The 23,254-nt window shown below is 42.8% G+C and overlaps 1 protein-coding gene across 1 annotated transcript in view; it reads left to right on the top strand.

The window, feature by feature from the left end:
• Positions 1-6,649: 6,649 nt before the first annotated feature.
• Positions 6,650-23,254, top strand: part of pard6a (par-6 family cell polarity regulator alpha) — a 36,115-nt gene continuing 19,510 nt past the window's right edge. The window contains exons 1-2 of the mRNA XM_034686580.1: positions 6,650-7,118; positions 16,658-16,880. Coding sequence (XP_034542471.1) covers positions 7,005-7,118; positions 16,658-16,880 — 337 coding nt within the window. The 5' untranslated portion in view covers positions 6,650-7,004. The remainder of the gene's footprint in view (positions 7,119-16,657; positions 16,881-23,254) is intronic.

Genomic DNA, 23,254 nt, shown 5'->3' with positions numbered 1-23,254 from the left:
TGTAACTGCACTCAGCTGTACTTTACTGCAGCTGACTGGTTCAATCAGCCTCTCAAATCTGTGTGACATGAAGAGCAGGAGGACTGTTCTTCTGTTTATGCTGCTTTTCATTATCTGATCAGGAACAGAGTACGTACTCAGTCACACAGCTGGCTCCTTACAGCAGCCAACGCAGCAACAAAAGGATAGCGGATGATGTTCGCTAGTGGGGGTGTAACGATACACAGAAATCACGGTTCATTGTGGGTTCGTGCATCTTTGACATCTTTGACAGCTCAATCTTGTACACCTCTTATCTTTATATGAACGGATTCCATGTTTCAGTACATCAAGGGCTAAGCATGCTGAGTGTGTGGTGTGTTCTTCTGGTCCATTAGTGGAGCTTGGATTTGAAGAACTTTTAGGTCAGCACCTGTTTGGACTAGAGATGGGCATTTCATGCCTATAATACTATTCAATATTTGCATCTATTCAACGATTATTCGTCCTTTAAAAATAAGAAAATAATCGAAGTAACTCTTCAATTTTTACAAAGTGAACCAATATTTGAATATTCGAAAATCATTGCCCATCCCACGTTCGGATAGTCTACTCTTGGAAGAGGTTGGTACGAGTATGTACCTTTAAGCCCCTTTGAATAATTGCAGATGTGATAAAGATGCAAGAGCTAAGACCATTAAGATGTTTTCAAGCTGATATAAGAATCATTCTGAAACAAACATGTAATCACTGCAGAGATTTTAAATTGGTGTAATGAGTGCTCTCTTTCTGCAGCTGCAGCTTGGTGTATTCTTTTCAGAGGTTCAGAAAGAAAAGTGTGGCAGTATTGATTGTACCAAAGCCTGAAACCTGACTTTAGTCATGTCTGATCTGTAAAAAGTTCTCTGCCATCCATAACTTCAGATCTAAAGCACGGCTAAGAGAGGTATCACTCACTTCACATCATCAGTCTTCAGAGGTGAGCTGACACCTGTTTAAAGACAGTAATGTAATGATCCACTGAGTGTAACACAGTGTTTGTAGACATGTCTAAACATGGAGAAACTCTCTGATAGGTTACATCCATCCATCTGTGTGTGTGTGTGTGTGTGTGTGTGTGTGTGTGTGGGAGCTTCAAAGGTTGGTCTGGCAGCATGAGATCACTCTGTCAATCCAAATCCTCCCAGCTCTCCTCAAATTCCTTCATTCCTTCAACACTGAGGGAGAGGAGAGGAGGAGAAGGAGGAGGAGGGATGATGATGATGAAGGAGAGAGGAGGAGGAGGAGGAGGGTGGATGATGAAGGAGAGAGGAGGAGGACAGTAAAGTTTACGATAAAATATAAATGATTTCTTGTGTTTTTCCCTCTCATTCGTTGGAATGCATCTTATCTGGAGGGCTTACTGTTGGTGGTAATTACAGCCTCTTATGTAAGAATGTGGGGGTCCTGCCATGGTACACACTCACACACTCACACAAACACACACAGTGGACCCAGTACAGGCTGGTACTGAAGTGATTAGGAGGGTTAGAGCAGGGTTTAAATCTGGAGGAGGAGGGCTGAGCAGGAGGAGGAAACACATGGACTGAACTGAACTCTGTTTCACACAGACTCACAGTGAATGGTTAAAGTGTTAATGTAACGGTCCAATGTGTGTGAAGAGATTTACGTCTTAATAAACACTAATAACAAATGAGTCACCTCAAACAGAAGCCATGACACAGAGAGGGAAGAATGCAGCACAGAGAATCTTTAAGTTCAGTCCTCTCTTTATTGAATTCACCATTTGATGATGTGGCTCGTTGTTGTCTTTGTGCCACCTTTGTTTACATCTCCTTTCAATGATCTTCATCTCTCGTAACAGTTTTAATGAACTTCGTTTCTGTTCCTATTAAAACTTTAAACTGCTGTTTAAAGAGCCCTAAAAGTAAAGATTATTCTTGATTGTTATTGTTATTACTGATATAATAGTATAAAAATCATTGTGTTATACGCTTCATTTTGTTTCTCTGTTGTAGTTTAAAATGACAAAAACATGCAGTATAATACCTACTTGAATCAGTACATTATAATCGATCTAATAATTATCTTTATTGTGTACTGTGCTGTATCGTACGGAGCTCCTCGGTTGACACAGAGTGATGTTTATAATCCCTGGAGAGAGAGTCACGGATTTGAATCTGAGCTGAGCCTCAAATATAAAGCTAAGAAGGTGAGAGACATTAGGGGTATTGTATGGTGCCTAATTGTATCCTGTTGTATCGTATAGTGATGTATTGTATCTATTGTGTCAAAGTGCAGTACTGATTTGTCTGTACATGTGTCAGTCACTCTTGGCGTTCAGCTGTTGCTTATCTAGCCCAGTTAATACTAACAGACCTGCTGCGTAACCCCAGGTAGGCTAACTGTCGTGAAAAAAAGGAAGTCAGTGTTTTCCAGAGAGCTCCATGAGAGCGTCTTACACACACTGCAGACGTCCATTTTCAGTCGCTCAAGATGGAAATGCTGACCCAGCTTTATTAAAATGAGCTAACACAAACAGTGGGTACATGCTGGAGGTACACACTGAGACTGAGTGCATGTCCACATGGGTCTGTATTTGGAGGTCTGAAGACATGGTTATCTGAACTGTATTGTGTGGTACCAATTGTTTGTTGTTGTATTGTATTGCATGATATCAGATCTTATTGTATCACATGGAATCGCATTATACAGTTTTGTACAGCACTGAATCATCTCGTATCCTATCCTACCATACTCTCTCTTATCATGTCGTATCCTGTCTTCTCATATCCTGCTGTCATATTGTCTTGTGTTATTTTGTTTGTCTTATTAAAAGAAGGTTACAGTTAAAAAACTGCAAGTGGGGGCGCTGGTGGCCTAGCAGTCTTGGTGTCCCATGTTTGGGGCTGTGGTCCTCGTTGCAGAGGTCACCGATTCAACTCCCGGCCGGTTGACGGTTTGCTGCATGTCTTCCCTCACTCTCTGCTCCCCTCGTTTCCTGTCTCTCTTCAGCTGTCCTATCCAGTGAAGACGAAGAAGCCCAACAATATAACTTTAAAAAAAACTGCAAGTGTATGTCCACAGTCCTGTACTCTCATCACTGGTTATGGTTGAGGTGTTTTGTTTGTTGGTGATGTAGATGGTATGTCTTCCCCAGAACCTTCTATAGGTAGAGCTATGTGAGCGAGGTCAAAGTTCATGAGATGGTATTTGTACCTTGTTGTTATTTGGACAAAAACAAAATGATATAACTCATCTATGGGTCATTACAAAAAGAAAGAGACACAGAACAAAATAGAGCGTACCAAGAACAAGATGGTTATAAATGTAAAAATACAAATCTATGTAGACCTACATACTTCAAATATGTTCATATCCTGGAAAAAGAAAGAAATATCAAGGATTGATCAAATATGACCTCTGGCTGCTCTGTCTGAGCCCTCTGTGGTTTCAGGAGCCTCCTGATGTGGACTGTTGGCTCATTGGTTGGTTAACTTGTTATAGTTAGTGCCTTGACAGTCAATTTGGAGCACAGCGGCCTCTCTTTGAATTTATCTCGATGAGGACTGACACAGGTGACTGTGAGGACAAGAAACGCAGCACTTGGATGATGTAAGGGGAGGAGATCAGTCAGCAGCCCCTCACCAGGAGCCGACGGACCACAACAAATCCCCTCTGTGCTGTAAAAACCCTCCACAATATTTTATGCTGTGGAGACCAGACTGGTGTATGCAGAACAACAATCTGATGTCATGGTGATTAATTACTTCCAACTTAAGAGAGCAGTGATCCATAAAAAAACAGGATAAACCAGACTGGATTTAGACTTCAGGGTTTGAAAACCTCTGGTTGCGATATCATGGGTCAAAGGTCACAGGACATGACATCATCACCACCCTGCATGCCAGCAGATGACAGCTGTGTTGGCTCTATGGTAGTGTATACGTATGTTCGTGTTTACGTGTATAAGTGTGTTTGTGTGTGTGTGTGTGTGTGTGTGTGTGTGTGTGTGTGTGTGTGTGTGTGTGTGTGTGTGTGTGTGTGTGTGTGTGTGTGTGTGTGTGTGTGTGTGTGTGTGTGTGTGAGAGAGTGAGTCATTCATAGTGTGCTGGTCTTACCTGGACTCTTGTTACCTGCAGTAATCACAGGCTTGTTTTTGGTTTGTGTGTCATGACTCCTGGTTTACTTCAGTGTGGGGATGATTGCTACGTCTGCTTGTCGTTGTTAAAGTTGTTCAACGTTGTAAAATGTGGAGCTGCATGCTGCATATTGCTAGCCTAACTCTCATTATTTATTCATGTATTTAATTTTGTTATCCTAGCTTAGCACAAAGGCTAACAGCGTGTGCTGTGTAGGTTCCTGCTATCACAGTGAGGTAGTCAGGTTTTGTGCGTGTCTCAGGGTGAAGACTTCATGATAACATAACACTGAAGTCCGGCTGAATAGTTCCACGCCTTCTGTATTCACAGGTGTCCACCATCATGACCTTAAAGTGAAACAGGTGCTGAGGTGTGGTGAGTTGTGTTTGAGCTGCAGACTGTGGTTTTTATAATCTTTATACCTGACCTGTGTTTGCACTTTCACAGTCACACAGTGAGCTGTTAGAACAGCTGTATGTTCTGTAGGTGTAGAGAATCAACAGATACCGGCTGTGGAAATATTAAGTTGTTTGTGGTTTAGATCTTAAAAACAAAGTATGGTTACATGGCTCAAAGGGAAGTGGTACAAACAGTTGAATATATTATTATATTACAATAGGGGGAAATCAAATATTTCTACTTGAAATATTAATAAGAGGTTGTAGTTTGTAGTCTAAATACTTAAAAAGGAAGTAGTTAAGTAGTAGTTAAAGCTCTGGTGAGGAGTTTTTAGTCCATTATAGATCAGACAATTCATTCTGATGACTCTGTGACCTATAAAATCAGACCAAACGATCAGTTTGAATACTGTTCAGCTCCTTTTTTCTCTCCTCTCTTTCCTCATTAATATGAGAGAGTAGGGGAGGTAGAGCATACAGTCCAACATACTGCATCTCTGCAGACTCTCCCCTCTTCCCAATGATGGTGTGTGGGTATGCCTCAGGGGGATGGTTTTGGGACACTGGAGCCAACCGTAAACTCTACCTGAGGTGTCGTGGGCCCAACTTGATGAAGTGCTGGTGGAGGAAGGTACCCGCTTGATAACCCTGGTGATGTACTGGCTCTTGCTGCCTATCTATCCCCTTTTCATATTGCCAGTCCAAGGCGTGATATTTACGCCCTGTAACATTCCCCAGGCATGATGGTGGGACAACGTTCTCCTACCACTGTGATTGCATCAGAGGTTGTAACAGAGGCGTTACAGAGGTGAGATAGGATCGCTGTGAGCCAACAGAGCAGGCAGTACTCAACAGCACTGTGTTTGTGTGCATGTCTTGGTGTTTGTGTATGATGGGCTCCTCCTGTGTGTTTATCTTTAGTGCTTCCATGACACCATAAGACAACGTGAAACCTCACAGTAGGACAGCAATACCACTCTGTCACAGCATCACTATAAAGGTACAAACATGTGAAGATGGTTGAGCTGCTTAACGATGCAATTGTGGACTCACAATATAAACAGAGCTTAGCTCAGGTCATGGGGTACATTAGAAGCTAGGGTGCATAACTTATCAATACATATTGGTATTAGTGCATGTCCGAGTGTTTCTTCTTTGCAGGGGGCACCAAATTTATTCAGGGGAGCTTTAAACAACTGAACTCCACTCATTTTTTATTTATAAAGCACATTTCATACATTCAAGCATGCAGCCTAAAGTGCTTCACAAAAGAACAGAGACAGAAACAACAGCAACAGATAAAATGATACAAGGCTAAAACAAGATAGAGGAATATGATATTAAATACTTGAAAATAAAAATGTTATAAAAACAATTAAAATTGAAATAAATCATTCAAATAAAATAAATACTAGAAAAATAAAATAATAAAAAAGAGGGAGATCGAATACAAATAAAATAGATAAGAAAAAATATGCAAAAACAATGGACATAAAAGTAAAAAAGGTAATAATGCAGTCTAGGGCTAAAAGGAAATTTCTCCAAGTTAAAAGCCAGATTAAAAAGGTGTGTCTTAAGTTTACTTTTAAAAACAACAAGAGAGCTCGCAGTTTCAATGTGTTTCACAGTTTTGGAGCTTTGGCGCTTGTGAGGGACATATGATGATTGGTCCGCCATAACGGGAACAAGGGGAATAATAACATTGCTTGATACAAAGGCATTGGAAAACGCAGAGATTTCGCAAAAGTCTCAAATTACTCCACTTACCGATGAGTACTGATGTGCATTATGACCTTTTCTCCACACCCAGCAGAAAAAAAGTTGATTTTTTTACGCCATTCCTACCAACAGTAGCTTTAACTTTTAAAAAATGAATTGTTTTTTTTTTTAAATAGTGAAAAATAATAACACAAATAAATTATTAGAATGCCTCTGTCACGATGTTTAACCAACAACTTACTGAAATATGAGGTTATAGGCTCATTGTCTTTTATTTTTTTGGTACACTTCTCCCCTCACCTCCTGTAGTGGAGTGTGTGTGTGTGTGTGTGTGTGTGTGTGTGTGTGTGTGTAGTGACAGCAGTGTGTAGTGTAGTATTCTTATCCGTCGGCTAAGCCCCGCCTCCTCTGTGTGTCCTCTGTCATGTCGGAGGAGGAGGACGGGTTTCACCGGCACCTCTCATCACACACCGGATTTACCGGACTCCACCTGTCGCGAGCGCTGCGGGCTGTTTTTTGAGTCCGTGTCGTCAGCGAACAACAACAGAGCGCGCACTGACGCAGGACGGCACGAGACACAAACACACGAGCGGCCGGGGCGCGCGGAGCTTTAACCCGAACATGATTTAACGACGGACAGGTGGACGAACCAGGACCAGGACGGACCAGGACGGACCAGGAGGGGCCAGTACCCAGCTTTATGTGTTCTATTATCGCTTCTGTTACCGGAGGACGGAGGAGGAGGCGCCGCCAGTAAATCCGGTGGATGGTTTTATCCGCAGTGCCCGCACCGACACACCGAGCACCGGGGAGCAGGATGTCGAGGCAGCACCGGACGCCGTTAAAACTCACCGACAATGTGGTGGAGGTCAAGAGCAAAGTGAGTAACGGGGGTGAACGGGGGTGTTTGTCCGGTAATGGAGGTGACAAAGAGGAGACACGGTTCGAGGGCTCTGACAGCACCGACACGAGCTGCTGCTGCGGTCCGGTCCGTGATGTCTGCTTCTCCATACACACAGTAACACGGATATTTAAGCAGGTTCAGGAGGAAGACCCGGTATGAGGTGATCCTGTATCGGAGCTGTCAGGCGGCCTGCCTCAGACCCGGGTCTGTGCTCCCTTTCATTCCGCGTTTATTCCGGTGTTTACACACACACACACACACACACACACACACACACACACACACACACACACACGCACACACACCGCATCCTCTTCCTCATTTTCACTGTTTCATCCCCTCAGTCTGTAGCAGTGACACCGTGCTGCTACTGTTACTGTCAGAAGCCTCTTCGTGCTGTGCTGTAATGTGTTGTGTTGTGTTGTGTTGTGTTGTGTTGTGTTGTACTGTACTGTGTTGTGTTGTACTGTACTGTTCATGTCAGGCTATATGAAGCACACAGTGGGTCTCAGTTTGGCCTGACAGGTGCTGCTTTGTGAGGTAACAGAAACAGGGGGTTGTTGGAGTGACAAACCTCTGAGCTTTAATTTTCTGATCAAACCAGATGAAATGAAGTTAAGTCCCTGCAGCCTGCACACACCATGCACTCAGCTTCAGCAGTCTGTACCTGCTCCAAGTCTGTACTCAGGATGTTTTTGCTCGAGTTTTGCGTCTTGGAGCCTCAAAGAGTCTCAGTCTCATACAGTGAAAATACTGTCTGTAGATCTCCCATCTGCTCTGACCTAAGTGGCTTTAATACGTTGGTAAAATACTTGAACAGATCAATACATTGAGGTTCTATGGACTCAGTCTGTTAGTGAAAATATTGAGAAGTCTACCTCTTTTTTGTTAGCAGGCTAACTTGATAGCAGAGTGCGGTTCATATATTTCCTCTTGGTGTATTTATGAAAGTTTATATCAAAACAATATTTCCGTTTTCCATGGAACCCAGACACACAGTGCACACTTTGATAAACGAATAACAGCTCTATGATTTCAGATCCAGAAGGGGGGCATCCCTCCTGTAAACCTGGGCTGGAGTACCATCACAGCATCAGTCACTGTTTACAGAGACAATCAGGTCTGAATATTGTAGTTATTAAAAAACTGCACAAGACTCCTACAGAGGTACTCTACAGGAGCAGACTCTCACGCCTCTCACGCCTGACGTGTGGATTTATTTGGAAGATACATTTTAGTGCATTTTGCACTAAAGCTATACATTTACTCTAAAAGCTTTCTTTTCAAGTCAGTAACTTTCCTATAGAAGGCTTGTGTGTGTAACATTTAAAGTCATCGCACAGATATGACAGGTATGCAGTTGGGCTGCAGGATTATTGAAACGATGATAACCACAATGATTGTGACAAATATTATGATTGCAGTTATGGTTTACAATTCTGTTTTTAATTATAGGGACATTATTTTAATTGTTTCCTATTTATGTGAAACAAAATTTAAATCACAATGAACACAGTCAGTATTTTTTCTCTGTGATGGCTAAAATTATGATCATGATTAAAGTTGGATTCATTGTGCAGCCTTAGTATGTGGAACATGTGAGTGTAAACTCGTAACAAACCTTTAAAATACTAAAGTGCTCCAGGCAATGTGTAAACCTGGAAGTAATACTGAGGATAAACCAAGTTGCAACTTCCACCCGCGAGAATTGAAGCCAATGCGGAAGTGTTAAAAACTGCAGTTTCTCGAGTGTCCGCTTGAGGGTGGCACCGGAAGTACCGGAAACCACATACACACCAATTCAAAAAAGCCAATCTTTACAGCAGAAATAAACATGTTTACAGCTTAGTACAAAAGACGAGTGTGGTCTGGATAGGTAATTACTGGATCGGCACACACTGTACAGGGGATGAATTTTTTTATAACACAGCAATTTCGAAGATAATAAGATTAAGAGTTTCCCATTATGAGAGACACAGCTGACTTGACAGACAGGCGGGAACACTGTATCTGTTGTGGAGGAGGCTCAAAGCCCGCCTCTTTACCTCACACTAGCTTGACAGCAGTTTGGTTGAGTTCAGCATTTCCAATATGGACCTCATGCAGGTCAGCAGGTGAACTGTTAGAGCATTAATGTGCTGATTAATGAATGTGCAGCTACTGTCATAGAAACTATAACCTGCTTCATTACCTGCAGGAAGAAAAGTCAAATAATGACCTGAACTGACTCACAGTCTCACTGTGTAACATGTGAGTGTTAGGTGTGAACACTGTGACTCCTGTCTGTGAAATCTGAAGTATTTCCTCAGTAGGAATGTTTGATGGAGCAAAGCTGATCCAGGTGTAGACCGGATGTGTCACTGACACACACTCAGTGTGTTGCTATGACAGATCCCTCACACACACCCGGACGCCGCTCCTCCAGCTGAGGGCCTGTTTGTGTCATACAGCTGATTTGATTACATCAGATGAAAAACTTGGATGATCGTACTGCAGACAGATTTTATAAATGTTCATCCAGGCTTTGAGCTGCTGGGGAACAAACATGAAAAACACAACTGGAGGAAACTGCAAGCAAATATATGAGTACTCAGGCTGTATTTTACAGACATGTTTTACAGATATTCATATTAGACCCGGGGGGCAGTATGACGCTTTATACTACAATTAGCTTGAAAAATATTTTGGATCTGTTAAAATAGTGATTATTGGGAGTAGGATTATATTCTTAAAGTTTGAATAGTTATTTTAATATTTTTTTAAATGTATCTGTTTTGAAGCACTGTGACCCGTCATACACATTCTTTATTATTTTATTTTTTCTACTTTTTAAATATTTTTCTATTTTTCCTATAATTTGATATTTTTGATATTTTTTCTATTTTTGCCTTTATTGATATGACAGCTGAGCAGAGGCAGGAAACATGGGGAGAAGAGAGTGGGGGAAGACATGCAACAAAGGGTCAAGGCCACAAGTTGAAAGAGCAACCGCTGCCACGAGGACTCTAGCCCATGTATGTGGCATGCGCTCAAACCTTTTGGCCCCCATATTATTATTTTCCAGCTCTGAAACTCAAACTGTTTTCTGCTCCCCTGAAGAACGATATTTTGACATAATTCAGTTAAATTATTGATTATTTAAACAGTTTACTGTAGTGACCAGAACACAAGACACAAGACAATATAAAATGATTTGTTCCATTTTTCCTTGACATACGTACATCTAAAAAAATGTGGGATCATCTTTTATTCAGGGTTTTATTATTTGCTACAACAGACAGTGTCACTTATTGGTAAAGGGAATAAACCACCTCACAGAATGCAGGTTACTTTAACTATCATGATATTAAAATACTGACAGAAGATGTGACATCATTCCATTTTAATCTGACTATTCATATATATAGAGAATATTTTTTAAAGTTATATATTTGGAATTTTTTTGCCTTTATTGATAGGACAGCTGTAGAGAGACAGTAAATGTGGGGAGTAGAGAGTTGGGGAAGACACAAAGCAAATGGTCACGGCCGGGAGTGGAACTGGTGACCTCTGCAACAAGGACTATAGCCTCTGTATGTGGGTGCTTAGACCACTAGGCCACCAGCGCCCCGTGACTATTCATTTTAAAATAAATTCAGAGTTTGTTTAAACATTCGGGCAGATTAAAATAGTTTTCTTAAAAACAAACAAACACAAGATTTGGTCTTCAAAGAGTCTTGTTCTAAATCTTCATCCTGAAAAGGAGGGGGTCGTCTTGTAGCCAAAGCCATCCTGTATTCTGGTAAAAACGGTACTGCCATAGACTGTGCAGATTATACTTTGACCTGTCAGCTGAGCTATATGAGAGTTTTTAAAGTGAAATGTGACATTCAAAAACAAAGTGCTTATTTTACTTCATGATGGAAGCAGGAAGAGACTTCGGCAGCTTACCTATGGTGTGCCAAAAGGGACAAAATAGCAAGTGATTAAAAAAAAGGTTTACTTTAGACTTTAATGCATCACAATGATCTGTGGTCTCTTCTCCCCAGTCTGGGACAGAGCAGAGAGGGAGGGTGGTCTCTCCTCTGTTTCTCTCTGGGGACTACTCCTGTGGTGGAGGGCAGTGACGGAGGTCCTAGAGGTCTGAGCAGGAGGGTTTAGAGTTGTGGTGGATTTATTGGATGTGGCTTCCTCTTCTGCTCCTCCTTACAAACCTCTCATCAGTAGTCACTCTGTTCAAGGTAACAGTGTGTCACTGTAGTTCAGGTTCCAGAGCTGTGTTTTTCATCCACAGTAATGACTCACAGCTTCTCCATCATTAAAGATACTGACTACACAAGCTAGCTCGCTTAGCTTGTAGTGCTAAAGGCTCCTATCCTCGACAGTCTCCATCCAACTGCTCTTCAGCAAAAGCATCACTGGAAATCCCACAGTGACACATTTCTGTTGTTTGTGGCTCAAACTAGGTTGCGTCCAAGTCACATCCTGTACAAAACATAGACGCAGTCTCAGTGTTGCCCCCTCCCCCCATCGGTCTCAGAAGAGGCCTTATGAAGCCCAAGGGTGGAGGTCGCTATGTTGGAAATGCTGCTGCAGCTAGCTTCCTGCTTATCTGGAAACAGACAGAGAGGTGGAGCTGAGGCAGGCCTGAAGCCACCTGGCTACAACACACCCACCTGTCAGTCAAAGAGGCCTCGCCCCTAATTCTACCTCCCTTTGATCCTTAATCTAAAACAGTTGAGTTGTATATAAATTCAGCCCGAGCAGAGGAATGAGCTATAGAGACCCCAAATGTTTTTGTACCAGGCTGTAAACATGTTTGTTTCTGCTGTAACATTTTAACATGGGGCTCTATGGGGGCTTACTCACTGCAGGAGACACACTCTAGTGGACATTCAGAGAACTGCACTTCTGCTCAAACGCACTAACATATCTGCTTTGATTCACATGCTCAAAAATCATCCATAAGCGATTCCTTCTGAGCAGACAGGCAGCTCCCTCCTGACTCTGCAAACCCAAACGTTGCCCTCACATCTCTAACACTTCATACATGCGACAGGCTGGTTGTTGCCCAAAGACTGGACGACTGTGGATCCTGGTGAGAGAAAAGGTTGCAGCTGTTGAACCAGTCTTTCTAGACGAGTCAGCTCCTTGGCTCTCCAAACATGAAGATGTGATCAGAGATAAGGCTGCAGACCAGCCCTGTCTTCAGACTTCATCTATAACCAGCCCACTCACTCATCAGGTTTGGAGTTTAGGAATCAAGCACATCATGTCCAGTAGCGACACCTGTGGGAGCAGTTCTTCCTGAAACGTATCTAAAGTGTGTGTTTACTTCTCCCAGAGAGTTTTAGTAAAACTTTGAGACAGCAGAGCCCGCTCTCAGACAGTATTAATAGAATAGTGTGTAACAGTCTGATTATTAGTAAAAACATCACCTCCCTGAAAGAGCGAGTCTTCTTGTCTTGTGACTTGTCACCTTTTCCCTGCTTGCGTTTGTGAACGTCACTTTTTCAGCAGCAGCAGTGATTCATAATCAGAACACGAGCGATTGTTGGACTCTTAATTAGTTTTCCTGTCAGGTTATGTAATCTGGTTTCTGCTGTTCCATTGTAGTGTTAATAATGGCTCCATTTACTGCCGCACACTGAGGCAGTATGTGTTTTAATCCATTTACATAATTACATAAATCTGCTTTTCCCACAATAATCTCCTCAACTAAGTTCAGAGTTTAATTACCTGTATTTATCTCCACACCCACGCTGACATGTTTCCTGTCTCCGTCACACCTGAGACAAACATCATCAGCATGTAGCCGCACACACAGCGCAGTGTGTTCATGTGAAACCACAGAGGCATGTTAGCATGAAGGTGGAGAGAGTTTCAGAGTGAGCCAAAGCTCTGAGGGTTTGTACCTGATCACTTTGGTATCTCAGCGATCATGGGGAATAATGAAGCGTGTTGATTGTAGCCTGCAGCTGGAGCTCACATGACGCACCTGTCCTGCAGATCAGCAGAACAATAGAGATGGAATCAGGGAAAGAACAAGCAGCACACAGTCAGCTCTGATCACAGTTTAGATTCAGATTCAAATTTAGATTACAGGTGACACACAGGATGCAGCATGACCCAGTTTTAATGGGTTTGAATATAAAGATATGGTATCTGAAGGAACCGTGACAGGTTGAAAATCCTTCCACCACAGTTTGTGTCACTTCAGTGTCATGTCATGGATATAAATGTCCTCTCTGTTTACGTTTGGCTGAACAACTCTGTGTGAAGTGTTGAAAACTTTAAAAATCAGGTTTGTCCTGTAACCTCTCCAGAACCTTGTTGTGTTTACCTCGGGGAGAACAGCTGCGGTTTCATCACACACGCAGACGTTCTGTGAAAATCAATCCAGTGAGAGAGGATTCAGAGTTGTTTGACGTAAACAGTATGTATCGGCTCAGGTTACTTTACCGATGTCAATGCAAATGCCAGTCCTTCATATTTATCTGATGAGCCTGCGGTTGGTGACGGTATGCACTGTGACCTGTCTTCCTCCAAGTGCCCCATGTGCACAGACTCAGAGCGTCCTCATCACCTGAGGGAGCAGATAAAATACAGAAAAGTCAACAAACTATGAAATTCTAATTAAACTGAACTGCCACTCATACACTGTGTATTCAAGTAGGGCTGGGCGAAAATTCGATAATGATATTTAGCGTGATATAATTTTTCTCAGTATAAATATAACAAATGTTCTATACAAATATGATATAAATAAACCTGTAATTACCCCCCCAAACCACTAGAAAGGGTGCTACTGAGCCTTAAACGCTAGTTGCCATCTAACGTTAGACAGAAGAAGAAGACAGTATGGAACAGCCAATCATGTCGCAGGGTGAAAGGTAAGCGGGGCTTAGAGACGTTCGGAGCGGAATGTATTAAAGGATGTGGGTAAAGGAAGAGCATGGAGGCAACTTCTGATGTGCATTTCAAACACGTGTCCACCGCAACCGTAGGACAACTGAACACTGAATAAACGTGATGCATTCACTGTACTGTGGGAAACACCATCACTCTGCCTATAACCCTTAGTAATCTTAAAGGGGAGTGCACAACTCAAAACAATACTCTACTAAACTGATAAACAGAATACATTTTAATATATCTTTGTTGTAAATTTAGATCTAATTATGAAAATACCTCAACCTGTGAAAAAAAAGAATCTACAAACTAAAACGTCACAAAAATCTCATCTTACACAAAAGACCTTCTTCCTGTTAGCACCGTCAGATATGACGGGTTCAAGAAGTTCATCAGAAAACTAAATCCAGATACAAACTAACAAACAGTGGGGTTTCTTCAACTTTCACTAAGGACCTAAAATATGACTTTAAATTTAAATGAAAAAATGATTGTTATTTATTGTGAAAATTATCGATATCGACTGATATTAAATTTTTTATCGTGATAACACCATTTTCAATATTGCCCAGCTCTACATTCAAGTCTTTTTGGATTATAGTCTAAGAACAAAGTATGCTTTCATTCTGTTAAAACATAAACTCTGACTGACCAGCTGACTGTATCATACACAAACGAAATAAATGTATGCATGTAAAGTGAGAACTCATGGACTTTAATGAAAGAACATATTTCTGTGTGGAGATATATTGCAGAAAAACTTCCTGTCAGTGTGTGACCAGATCCTTAATGTGAGCACGGACCTGAAAATATGTAGACCACTTTGTAAACACATACAGTTCTTTCCAGCAAGTCATCAGTCACAGCTGAGGCCTCCCTCTCAATCGTCTGTCTGTTTGAACATGTGACTTCTGATAAAGTTCTGCCCTCCAGATCTGTTCATGTGTGGGGCGAAGGTTTGTTTGCCCTGAGCTCTGGCTCACAGGTCTTAATCTGTGACTTCTTGGTGTGATGTGAGAAGTATTATGATTTAAGAGTTTCCTTCATCATGAAACACTTAAGTGACGTCGACCGAGTGTTTGATTTTTCAGTCAACATCTACAACTGATCTGTGTTATGTTTGACTATGTTGTTTATACATCATATTAAAATGGTCATCTCCTTAAAGACTGTACAACTCATGACCCTCAGGAGCCTCAGGACAGAGCTCTGTATTCTATGTGACTCTCGCTTTATCCCTGAACACAACCCTTTAAACCAGAGCAAGTGAAACATTACACCTCCACATGTACCTAACCTATCTCAACTGTCATCAACAAATGATACTAAACACAACAAACACCCAGAGCCTGCTGCAGCGAGCAAGGCGTGGCGTGGCATGGTAGTAGAAACAGGTTAATCAAAGTGTGGTGGATTAAGGACGGTAGATTTTCAGATGTTGTCTGCCTCGGTTAAATCTCTGTTATCTCTCTCTGAAGGTGTCTCAGTGTCTAGGATGAAAAGCTCTCTTTATAAATTCCTGTACTCAGCTGGAATGTGAGGTTTGGCTTAGAGTAAAATTCCTAAAATATTCCATCAGTTCATGCTTCAGCTCAACACACACACTTCTCTCTGCGGTCACACACACATTCCTAAAGACTGACAAGAAAGTTTGTCAGATGAATGGTTCTTATGATCAATCAGTTCAATCCTTATTACACTTACACTGTATATCTGTGAATCAAATCACATGTTACCTACGGACCCTTTAAACAGCAGGTGCAGACTGTGCTCTTTGGTTGTCTCCTTTGATTTGATCGTTTTGGATTCATTACTGAGTGTTTGTGTTAAAGTGATACTGAAGCTGAGATTCAGATTGGTCAGATCTAACATTAGACTTCTACCAGATCCTTGTCCGATCTGTCTCCAATCCGATTTGTGCTCTCTTGTCCGTCAACACCCACAAGTGATGTTTCCAGAACGCAGCACGGAGCAGGACCGCCGGACAGCTGGAGTCACGTAACCGAGGTTTTCCCGCAGTAATAACTGCATTAATGATTATCCGACCCCTCTCCTAGTCCATGTTGTCTTTATGGTCCTCTGAAAACCTCTGACCTGTTGACATCTGGCAAAAACAGAAGTCTTGCGTATCTGATCTGGAGGGCTCAAACCTGCCAGATCAGAGACAAAGTGGGAACGCAACCGAGTGGATCCAATGGAAGTTAAACATTGACTAGAATAGAATCAACTCCGCTGCAGTGAGGGTCGGAGATGGACTGGACATGGATCTGGTGGAATTTGGCCGTTAAAATCGGATCTATTAAAAACCCCCAGCGTGTGTATCAGCAGTACATTCTTTAATAAAAACACTGACGAATGTTTTAATTATTACTGGAAGTTTTGTCTCTGCCACAAAACACGACAACAAATAACTAAATAAGAGTCAACACAGAATATTTATGATGCTGGAAAGCACATATATTTTGTATATTTATATTTTTAGGAGATTTTGAAGTAAAATGCCCAACAATTTGTTAAAAAGAATCTTCTTCTGTATGAAGATTTACGTGATACTCATGAACTGCACAAACTCTTTTAATAGAGCAAAATCTAAACTGTGTCTTTTTCTCCCTCGTCTTCCTCAGTTCGAGGCGGAGTACCGTCGCTTCGCTCTGAAGAGGAACGGCCCCAGCAACTTCCAGGAGTTTTACCGCCTCCTCCAAAGCATCCACCGTATCCCGGGATGGGACGTGCTGCTGGGATACGCCGACATGCACGGAGACTTGCTGCCGATCAACAACGACGAAAACTACCACAAAGCTTTGTCGTCGGCCAATCCTCTGCTGCGGATCATCATCACCAAGAAAGGTGAGAGGTGGAGCGGCACACAGAAGGAGGAGGAGGAGGAGAAGGAGAGGAGACAGATTCAGACACTCCTACACCTCCTACAACAGGCCCCTACACCTGTTGGCTACTCTGTCTGTCTGCTTCTCTGTGTGTGTGTGTGTGTGTGTGTGTGTGTGTGTTTGAAGCAGCTGCAGGGTGAGTCTTTGTTCTTTACATCAGACAGTCTGCTCTTCACACACGGCTCCACCTGATGATCCTCTGTCTGCTCCTTTATTCTTTGCTCACGCAGCTCTGCCTCTAAGCAGGCTGAGATGTTGTGATGTTGTTTGTTCTGGATTATGTCCTCCTCATTACAGTCTTTCTTCTAAGGAGACACACAGACACAGTAATCCTGATCTGAGGCTGGTGGTCAGTGTTTGAAGGATGAACTCTGGTTTGTTTCAGCTCCTTTATAATGCTACATGTCAACAAGCAGTTTTAAGAGAGCTTCATCTGCTGGTGATTCTTTCTAAGTCAGTGGTGTAAAAAGTGCACAACTTCAGGCTGGACGGTGACTCTTTGTAGGTCGTGATGAAGTTTGTGCAGAGCGGTAAAGAGAGCGAACATTCGATCATTCTTCATTTCAAAGAGCTCCAAAATGAGCTAAAGATATGACCATGGTGCTCAGGTGGAGAAACTTAGCCCTCACTACAGGGCGTAAAATTAACACCGGCCAAGCACCAATGGCGGGTAAAAAATTAGTTTGGCGTGCCATATTGCTGCTGTCGAGCTAGTGTGAGGTAAAGAGGCGGGCTTTGAACCTCCTAGCCAACAGCTACAGTGTTCCCGCCTGTCAATCAAGTCAGCTGTGCCTCTCATTATGGTAAACTCGTTATCTTAATATCTTCAGAATGCAGTGCTATGAAAAAATGAACCCCCTGTACAGTGTGTGCCGATCCAGAAATGAGCTATCCAGACTACACTCGTCTTTTGTACCAGGCTGTAAACATGTTTATTTCTGCTGTACAGATTTTTTGAACTGGTGTGTGTGTGGTTACCGGTACTTCTGGAGCCAGCCTCAAGCGGATCCTTGATGAACTGCAGTTTTTAACACTTCCACATTGGACGCTTGGTCAGAGGCTACTGGTCTTTAAAATGCAGCACATTAGTGCTTTAAATTTTGACTTGAGCCAAAGATCTTTTTTTAGCTTTATTTTGGGCTTTCATGTCTTTATGGAGAGGACAAAATAGTGGATAGAGACGGAAACAGGGGAGGAAGAGAGGGGACTGACATGCTGCATAAGGACTTCAAAGCCGCTCCGAGGACCACAGCCTCTGTACATGGGATACCTTCTTTAAACAACAAGCTTTACCAGTGTCCAGAGACAAACATCTCCTTATTGAGTCTTGAATCTGTGTTATGTTTTAAATGTAAAAAATAATACACAGGAAAATAACGTGTATGAAACTTGAATGTTAGGAGCTCAAGTAGATATGGTTAGTGGAGACAGAAAGGGTTGATAAATGATATTCTTTTGTGGTTGTGTGTGCACATGCTACAAGGCACATGTGTCAGAAAGCTAGAGATCAGCCCACCATGTCAATCCGCATCGACAACCTACAATCAGAGAAAAGATTGAACTGAGGATCTCAGCACAACGTTTGAACTTCAACATCTCTAACTATGCTACAAAGATTCGCGCTGATATGAAAGAATACAGTCGAGGAGAATCAGCTGTCGTCTGAGGACCTTATGTCCTCAGGTGTATCCAGAGGTCAGGATGAAGAGCTTCTGGTCATGAAGTTCTTCTGGTCACAGCTCAACCAGCAACAGATCTGTCAGAGTTCAGAGAGTACGTCTGAGGGGGGATTGTTAGCAGCACTAGCATGCAGATTGTACTTCAGACTTTTACTTTTCACACAGCACAGCCAAAGCTCCCTGAAACACTCGCTTATGATTCTGCCTGGACTTCAAATGTGAACCTCAACACTTCTGACCCTGGGTCCTGCAAGGAGCCCGGGCTCTGTCAGTCAGAGACAGAGAGTCCGCTCCATAAGAGGCTGCAGACTCTCACTCATGTCTCTCAGAGTTTGGCATCTATAGGGTCTGACCTCATCTCTCCTCACAAAGATGTTTTACTTAGAGAAATTCAGCAAAATCAGTGTGCAGGAGGAGAGCTGCAGAACACACTCAACTATGTTTCTTTGAACCTGTATCTACCTATGAGCCGCCTTAATGTTTCACCGCTCAGAAGTTTAATGAGACATCACATCACTCATGACTTCTGTCACATGCAGTCTGTTAGTGTTCTCTAGGATCAAACAGGATCTCTCTCTGTCCTCTCCTTCGTTTTCATCCATCCATCATCAACATCCATCATGTTCCTTAGAGCACTTTCTCTGTGTGTGTCTCTGTTTCTGCATAATTCATGATGTAATGATGCTAATCTGCTTCTTAGCTGCCTGCTATTGTTGTTCCGAATCACAGACAGCTGCTGCTTTAATCAGATTAACTCAGCAGCCCAAAGAGAGAGAGAGAGAGAGAGAGAGAGAGAGAGAGAGAGAGAGAGAGAGAGAGAGAGAGAGAGAGAGAGAGAGAGAGAGAGAGAGAGAGAGAGAGAGAGAGAGAGAGAGAGAGAGAGAGAGAGAGAGAGAGAGAGAGAGAGAGAGAGAGAGAGAGAGAGAGAAGGAGAGAAATCAACAGCCCGATTTGGACGTCTGGTTCAGCGCAGCCAAATATTTAATTCTGCAAATGTTCCAGTCACAACACGGAGGAGTCAGAGAGCAAATACAGGAAACTCCTCAACACAAACTCATGTTGAATAGAAATAAGTGTCTGATTCAATCTCCATCACGCTCCACACGCTAAACTGCAACTCATTAAGGATTAGGCTCCGAGTTAGCCAACTCACAATCCACTCACCAAATCCCTCCACTGTTTATCCCCCATGTGTGATCTGGTATTCTCCACTTTCTCCTGAAGCTATACGAGGATGTGACGGTTCAGGTTCACTGTGATGGTTCAGGTTCACTGTGATGGTTCAGTCTGGTGGTTCAGGGTTATTTTGATGGTTCAGGTTTATTGTGATGGTGCAGGTCAATGTGATGGTTCATTAAACATCTCTTGATATCATTTGAGGTCCTTCAGCCTTAAAGTGGCTCAGTATCGTAGTCCCAGGGTTTCAAGGTGTTACATGTCCGTGGTAGGATCATGTTACCGTCCACATCATCTCTAGATCAAAACTGCAGATTGGTTCTCTCCTTGTCTCCTTAAGTCCTCACTTTCCTTCATTCTCTGACCTTAAGTCTTTGTATCCGTGTGTTTATGTTTGTGTGTTTATGTTTGTGTGTGTGTGTGTGTGTGTGTGTGTGTTTGTGTGTGTGTGTGTGTGTGTGTGTGTGTGTTTGTGTGTGTGTGTGTGTGTGTGTGTGTGTGTGTGTGTGTGTGTGTGTGTGTGTGTGTGTGTGTGTGTGTGTGTGTGTGTGTTTTCAATTGAAAGAGAGAGTGCTAGCAGCCCATCTGGTGTAGTAAGCCATTAGCCCCTGAGTGGGATTATCTTACTCTGAAAGACCTCATCAATCATATGTGTGTGTGTGTGTGTGTGTGTGTGTGTGTGTGTGTGTGTGTGTGTGTGTGTGTGTGTGTGTGTGTGTGTGTGTGTGTGTGTGTGTGTGTGTGTGTGTGTGTGTGTGTGTGTGTGTGCCTGAAAGCATTACATAGATGAGGTGGAGGTCTGTAACAGGAAGTGATATATGTTTGTCTGCAGAAACAGGCGGTTAACTGTCTCACCCTGTGTCAGTCATACAGTGGTAGCCATGGTAACATACAGTTCTTTGGTGACACTATCATCCTGTGTCAGTCGTACAGTAGTCGTCATGGTAACTGTTTAACATAACTGCAGCGGTATCTTTGGCGCTAACACAGAGATAATAAGAACACATAAAACACACATTAAAGATGAAATCACACTAATGATAGTTTGGAGGAGTACTGTTTGTAAACAGTACTCCTCCAAACTTCCGGTGCTGGCACATTTTGGCAACGGAAGTACGGTAGAGTGTCAAGCTACATAAAGGGGTTAACCACCAAAGTCAAAACCACCTCTGTGTGAAATCACTAAGTGGATTGGACATAAGCAAGTGGACAGATATTCAGCGGACAGACGTCTTTAGTGGAGAAACTCAGCGTGTACACCAGAGAGAGAGATTTAAGCATACAAGTCACTCTTGAAATAAGAAATCCTTAGCCATAGATGTCACCGGTGTTTCAGTGTAAAGTGCGACACTGTTAACTAGGGACTGTCAGCCCAGTATGCCTCTCATGAATGGCTTTAGTGTTTCATTAAAGACATATCTGATGAGTTCATTTTGACAAGTGCTTAAAGCTCGTTGACTCGTCTGATTGAATAGACTTTCATGATGCTTCAGCTGCCAAAATGGGCACGCATTTTTTTTAGAACAGTGGTTGTAAAGGGGTTTCTAGGTCATGATACTGACTCCTCCATGTAAACAGATGGGACATAGGTCAAACTCTAAAATCCAAACACAGGTGAAATAAATATTTCTCAAGCATGGCTTCTGTCTTTATAGTGAGTTCTTATAATGCTTAATTTTTGTCACATTTTTCTGACTAGTTTAGTTTGAATTAGTTATTTGATGCTAGAAAGAGAGGATGCGATGTCTTGATTGACAGCTCTATTGACCAATGAGGCTCCTGCAGTGCTTGATTATCAGGGTAGAGGAAGAATGGTGAGTGGATATTCACATTACTGTTCATTTAATTCATGTTGGCAAGTCAAAAGTACAATGTTCACAGTATGACACTTGCAGGTCTTAAAGGGATAGTCTGTGTTTTTGAAGTGTAAGAGGTAGTTATTAACAGTAAGTGTATTACCCAGAGTGGGCCGGTCAGCTTGGCTCTTTGTTCAGAGACCAGAACAGAATATACTATCAGCCTCTGCTGTCTGTGGCTTTCTGATGGCAAAGTAGAGCGCTGAAACTTTCTAAATAGAGTGTATACTCACAAAGACGTCAGTGTTTGCGTCAGAGTTTGCGTCAGAGTTTGTTTAAATTATCTGACTGACCTAGTAGAGATGACTTCGTCTCACACAGCTCTTACGCAACTCTACTGATGGAGCAGGTGGAGCATTCAGAACCATTACAGCTCTCAGGTGAGTTCGAGGCAGATTAATTCAGCCTCCTGTCAGAGGCTCAAATCATGAGCTCTGTGAGTCCGACTGAAGGAACTGAGGTACCTTACTGCAGAGCGTGTGTGTGTGAGAGGGAGAGGGAGAGGGAGAGGGAGAGAGGGGGATAAAGAAAAGATGAGGGTTTATCTTCTCTCTGCCAGAGGCTGTCACAGAAATGACTTCCATAAATAACACACACACACACACACACACACACACACACACACACACACACACACCTGTCTGTAAATGTGTAAGTGGACTTCTATAACGTGTTGGAGCTTCTCTGACGGAGGGGTGGAGGGACGGACGAACGGACAGAGAGGTGGATGAAAATATCTGTGTACAACACGAGGAGAGGAGGAGGAGGGCATTAAATATTTATACAGAGAGATGCAGGGATGAGGAAGAGGACTGTGTGTGTGACGCTCGCTGTCTCTGTCTGACACGCTGCCGTCACAATAATTCATCTAATGAGTAAAATCTGGGATGAAGTGCTACAGTCACACGCCTGACACAAGGACAGAGGAGAGGTTTAAGCACTGAGACTAAGACTGCTCTCTGACTGGAGGAGGAAGGAGAGAAGAAGGAGAGAGAAGGGGGTATGAGTTAGGGGAAGGAAGGAGACAGGAGGGAGGAAGGATGAGATGAGAGGAGAAGGAGGGAGGAAGGATGAGAGGAGAGGTGAAGGATGGAGAGAGGATGAGAGAGAGGGGAGGCGGAAGGAAAAAGGTAGGAGAAAGGAGGAAGGAAGGAAGAAGGAAAGAGGAAGAAGGAGGAAGGAAAGAGGAAGGAGGGAGGAGGGAGAGGGGAGGAGAGGAAAGGAGAGGAAGGAGACAGGAGGAGGAAAAAGGAGAGGTACGAGAGAGGAGAAGGATGGAGAGAGGAGGAGGGAGAGGGGAGGAGGAAGGATAGAGGAAGGAGAAAGAAGGAGGAAGTAGAAAAGAGGAGGTAATAACAGATACTATTTTAATTCTCCTCCCTGTTGTTGCATGCAGATAAAGCAGCGTGTTCGGGCCTGTGGGTTTGATTTGTAATTTATAATCTGAGGTGTGCTCCAAATAAAAACTTGTGTTCTGTCTATTTTTACTTGTTCTGAATAAATGAGCAGACGGCTGAAACTCTTCGGCCGGCTGCAGGAGCTAAGAATGGCTGCAGCATCGCATCATGGACCAGATTCTAACCAGAAACAGAGGCTACATCTCTCTCCACAAACACATCACACTA

Source organism: Notolabrus celidotus, chromosome 6 (genome assembly GCF_009762535.1).
Source record: "Notolabrus celidotus isolate fNotCel1 chromosome 6, fNotCel1.pri, whole genome shotgun sequence".
NCBI classification, from domain to species: Eukaryota; Metazoa; Chordata; class Actinopteri; order Labriformes; family Labridae; genus Notolabrus; species Notolabrus celidotus.
The sequence above is the reverse complement of the archived record's forward strand: the minus strand, read 5'-3'. Positions and strand labels throughout refer to the sequence as shown.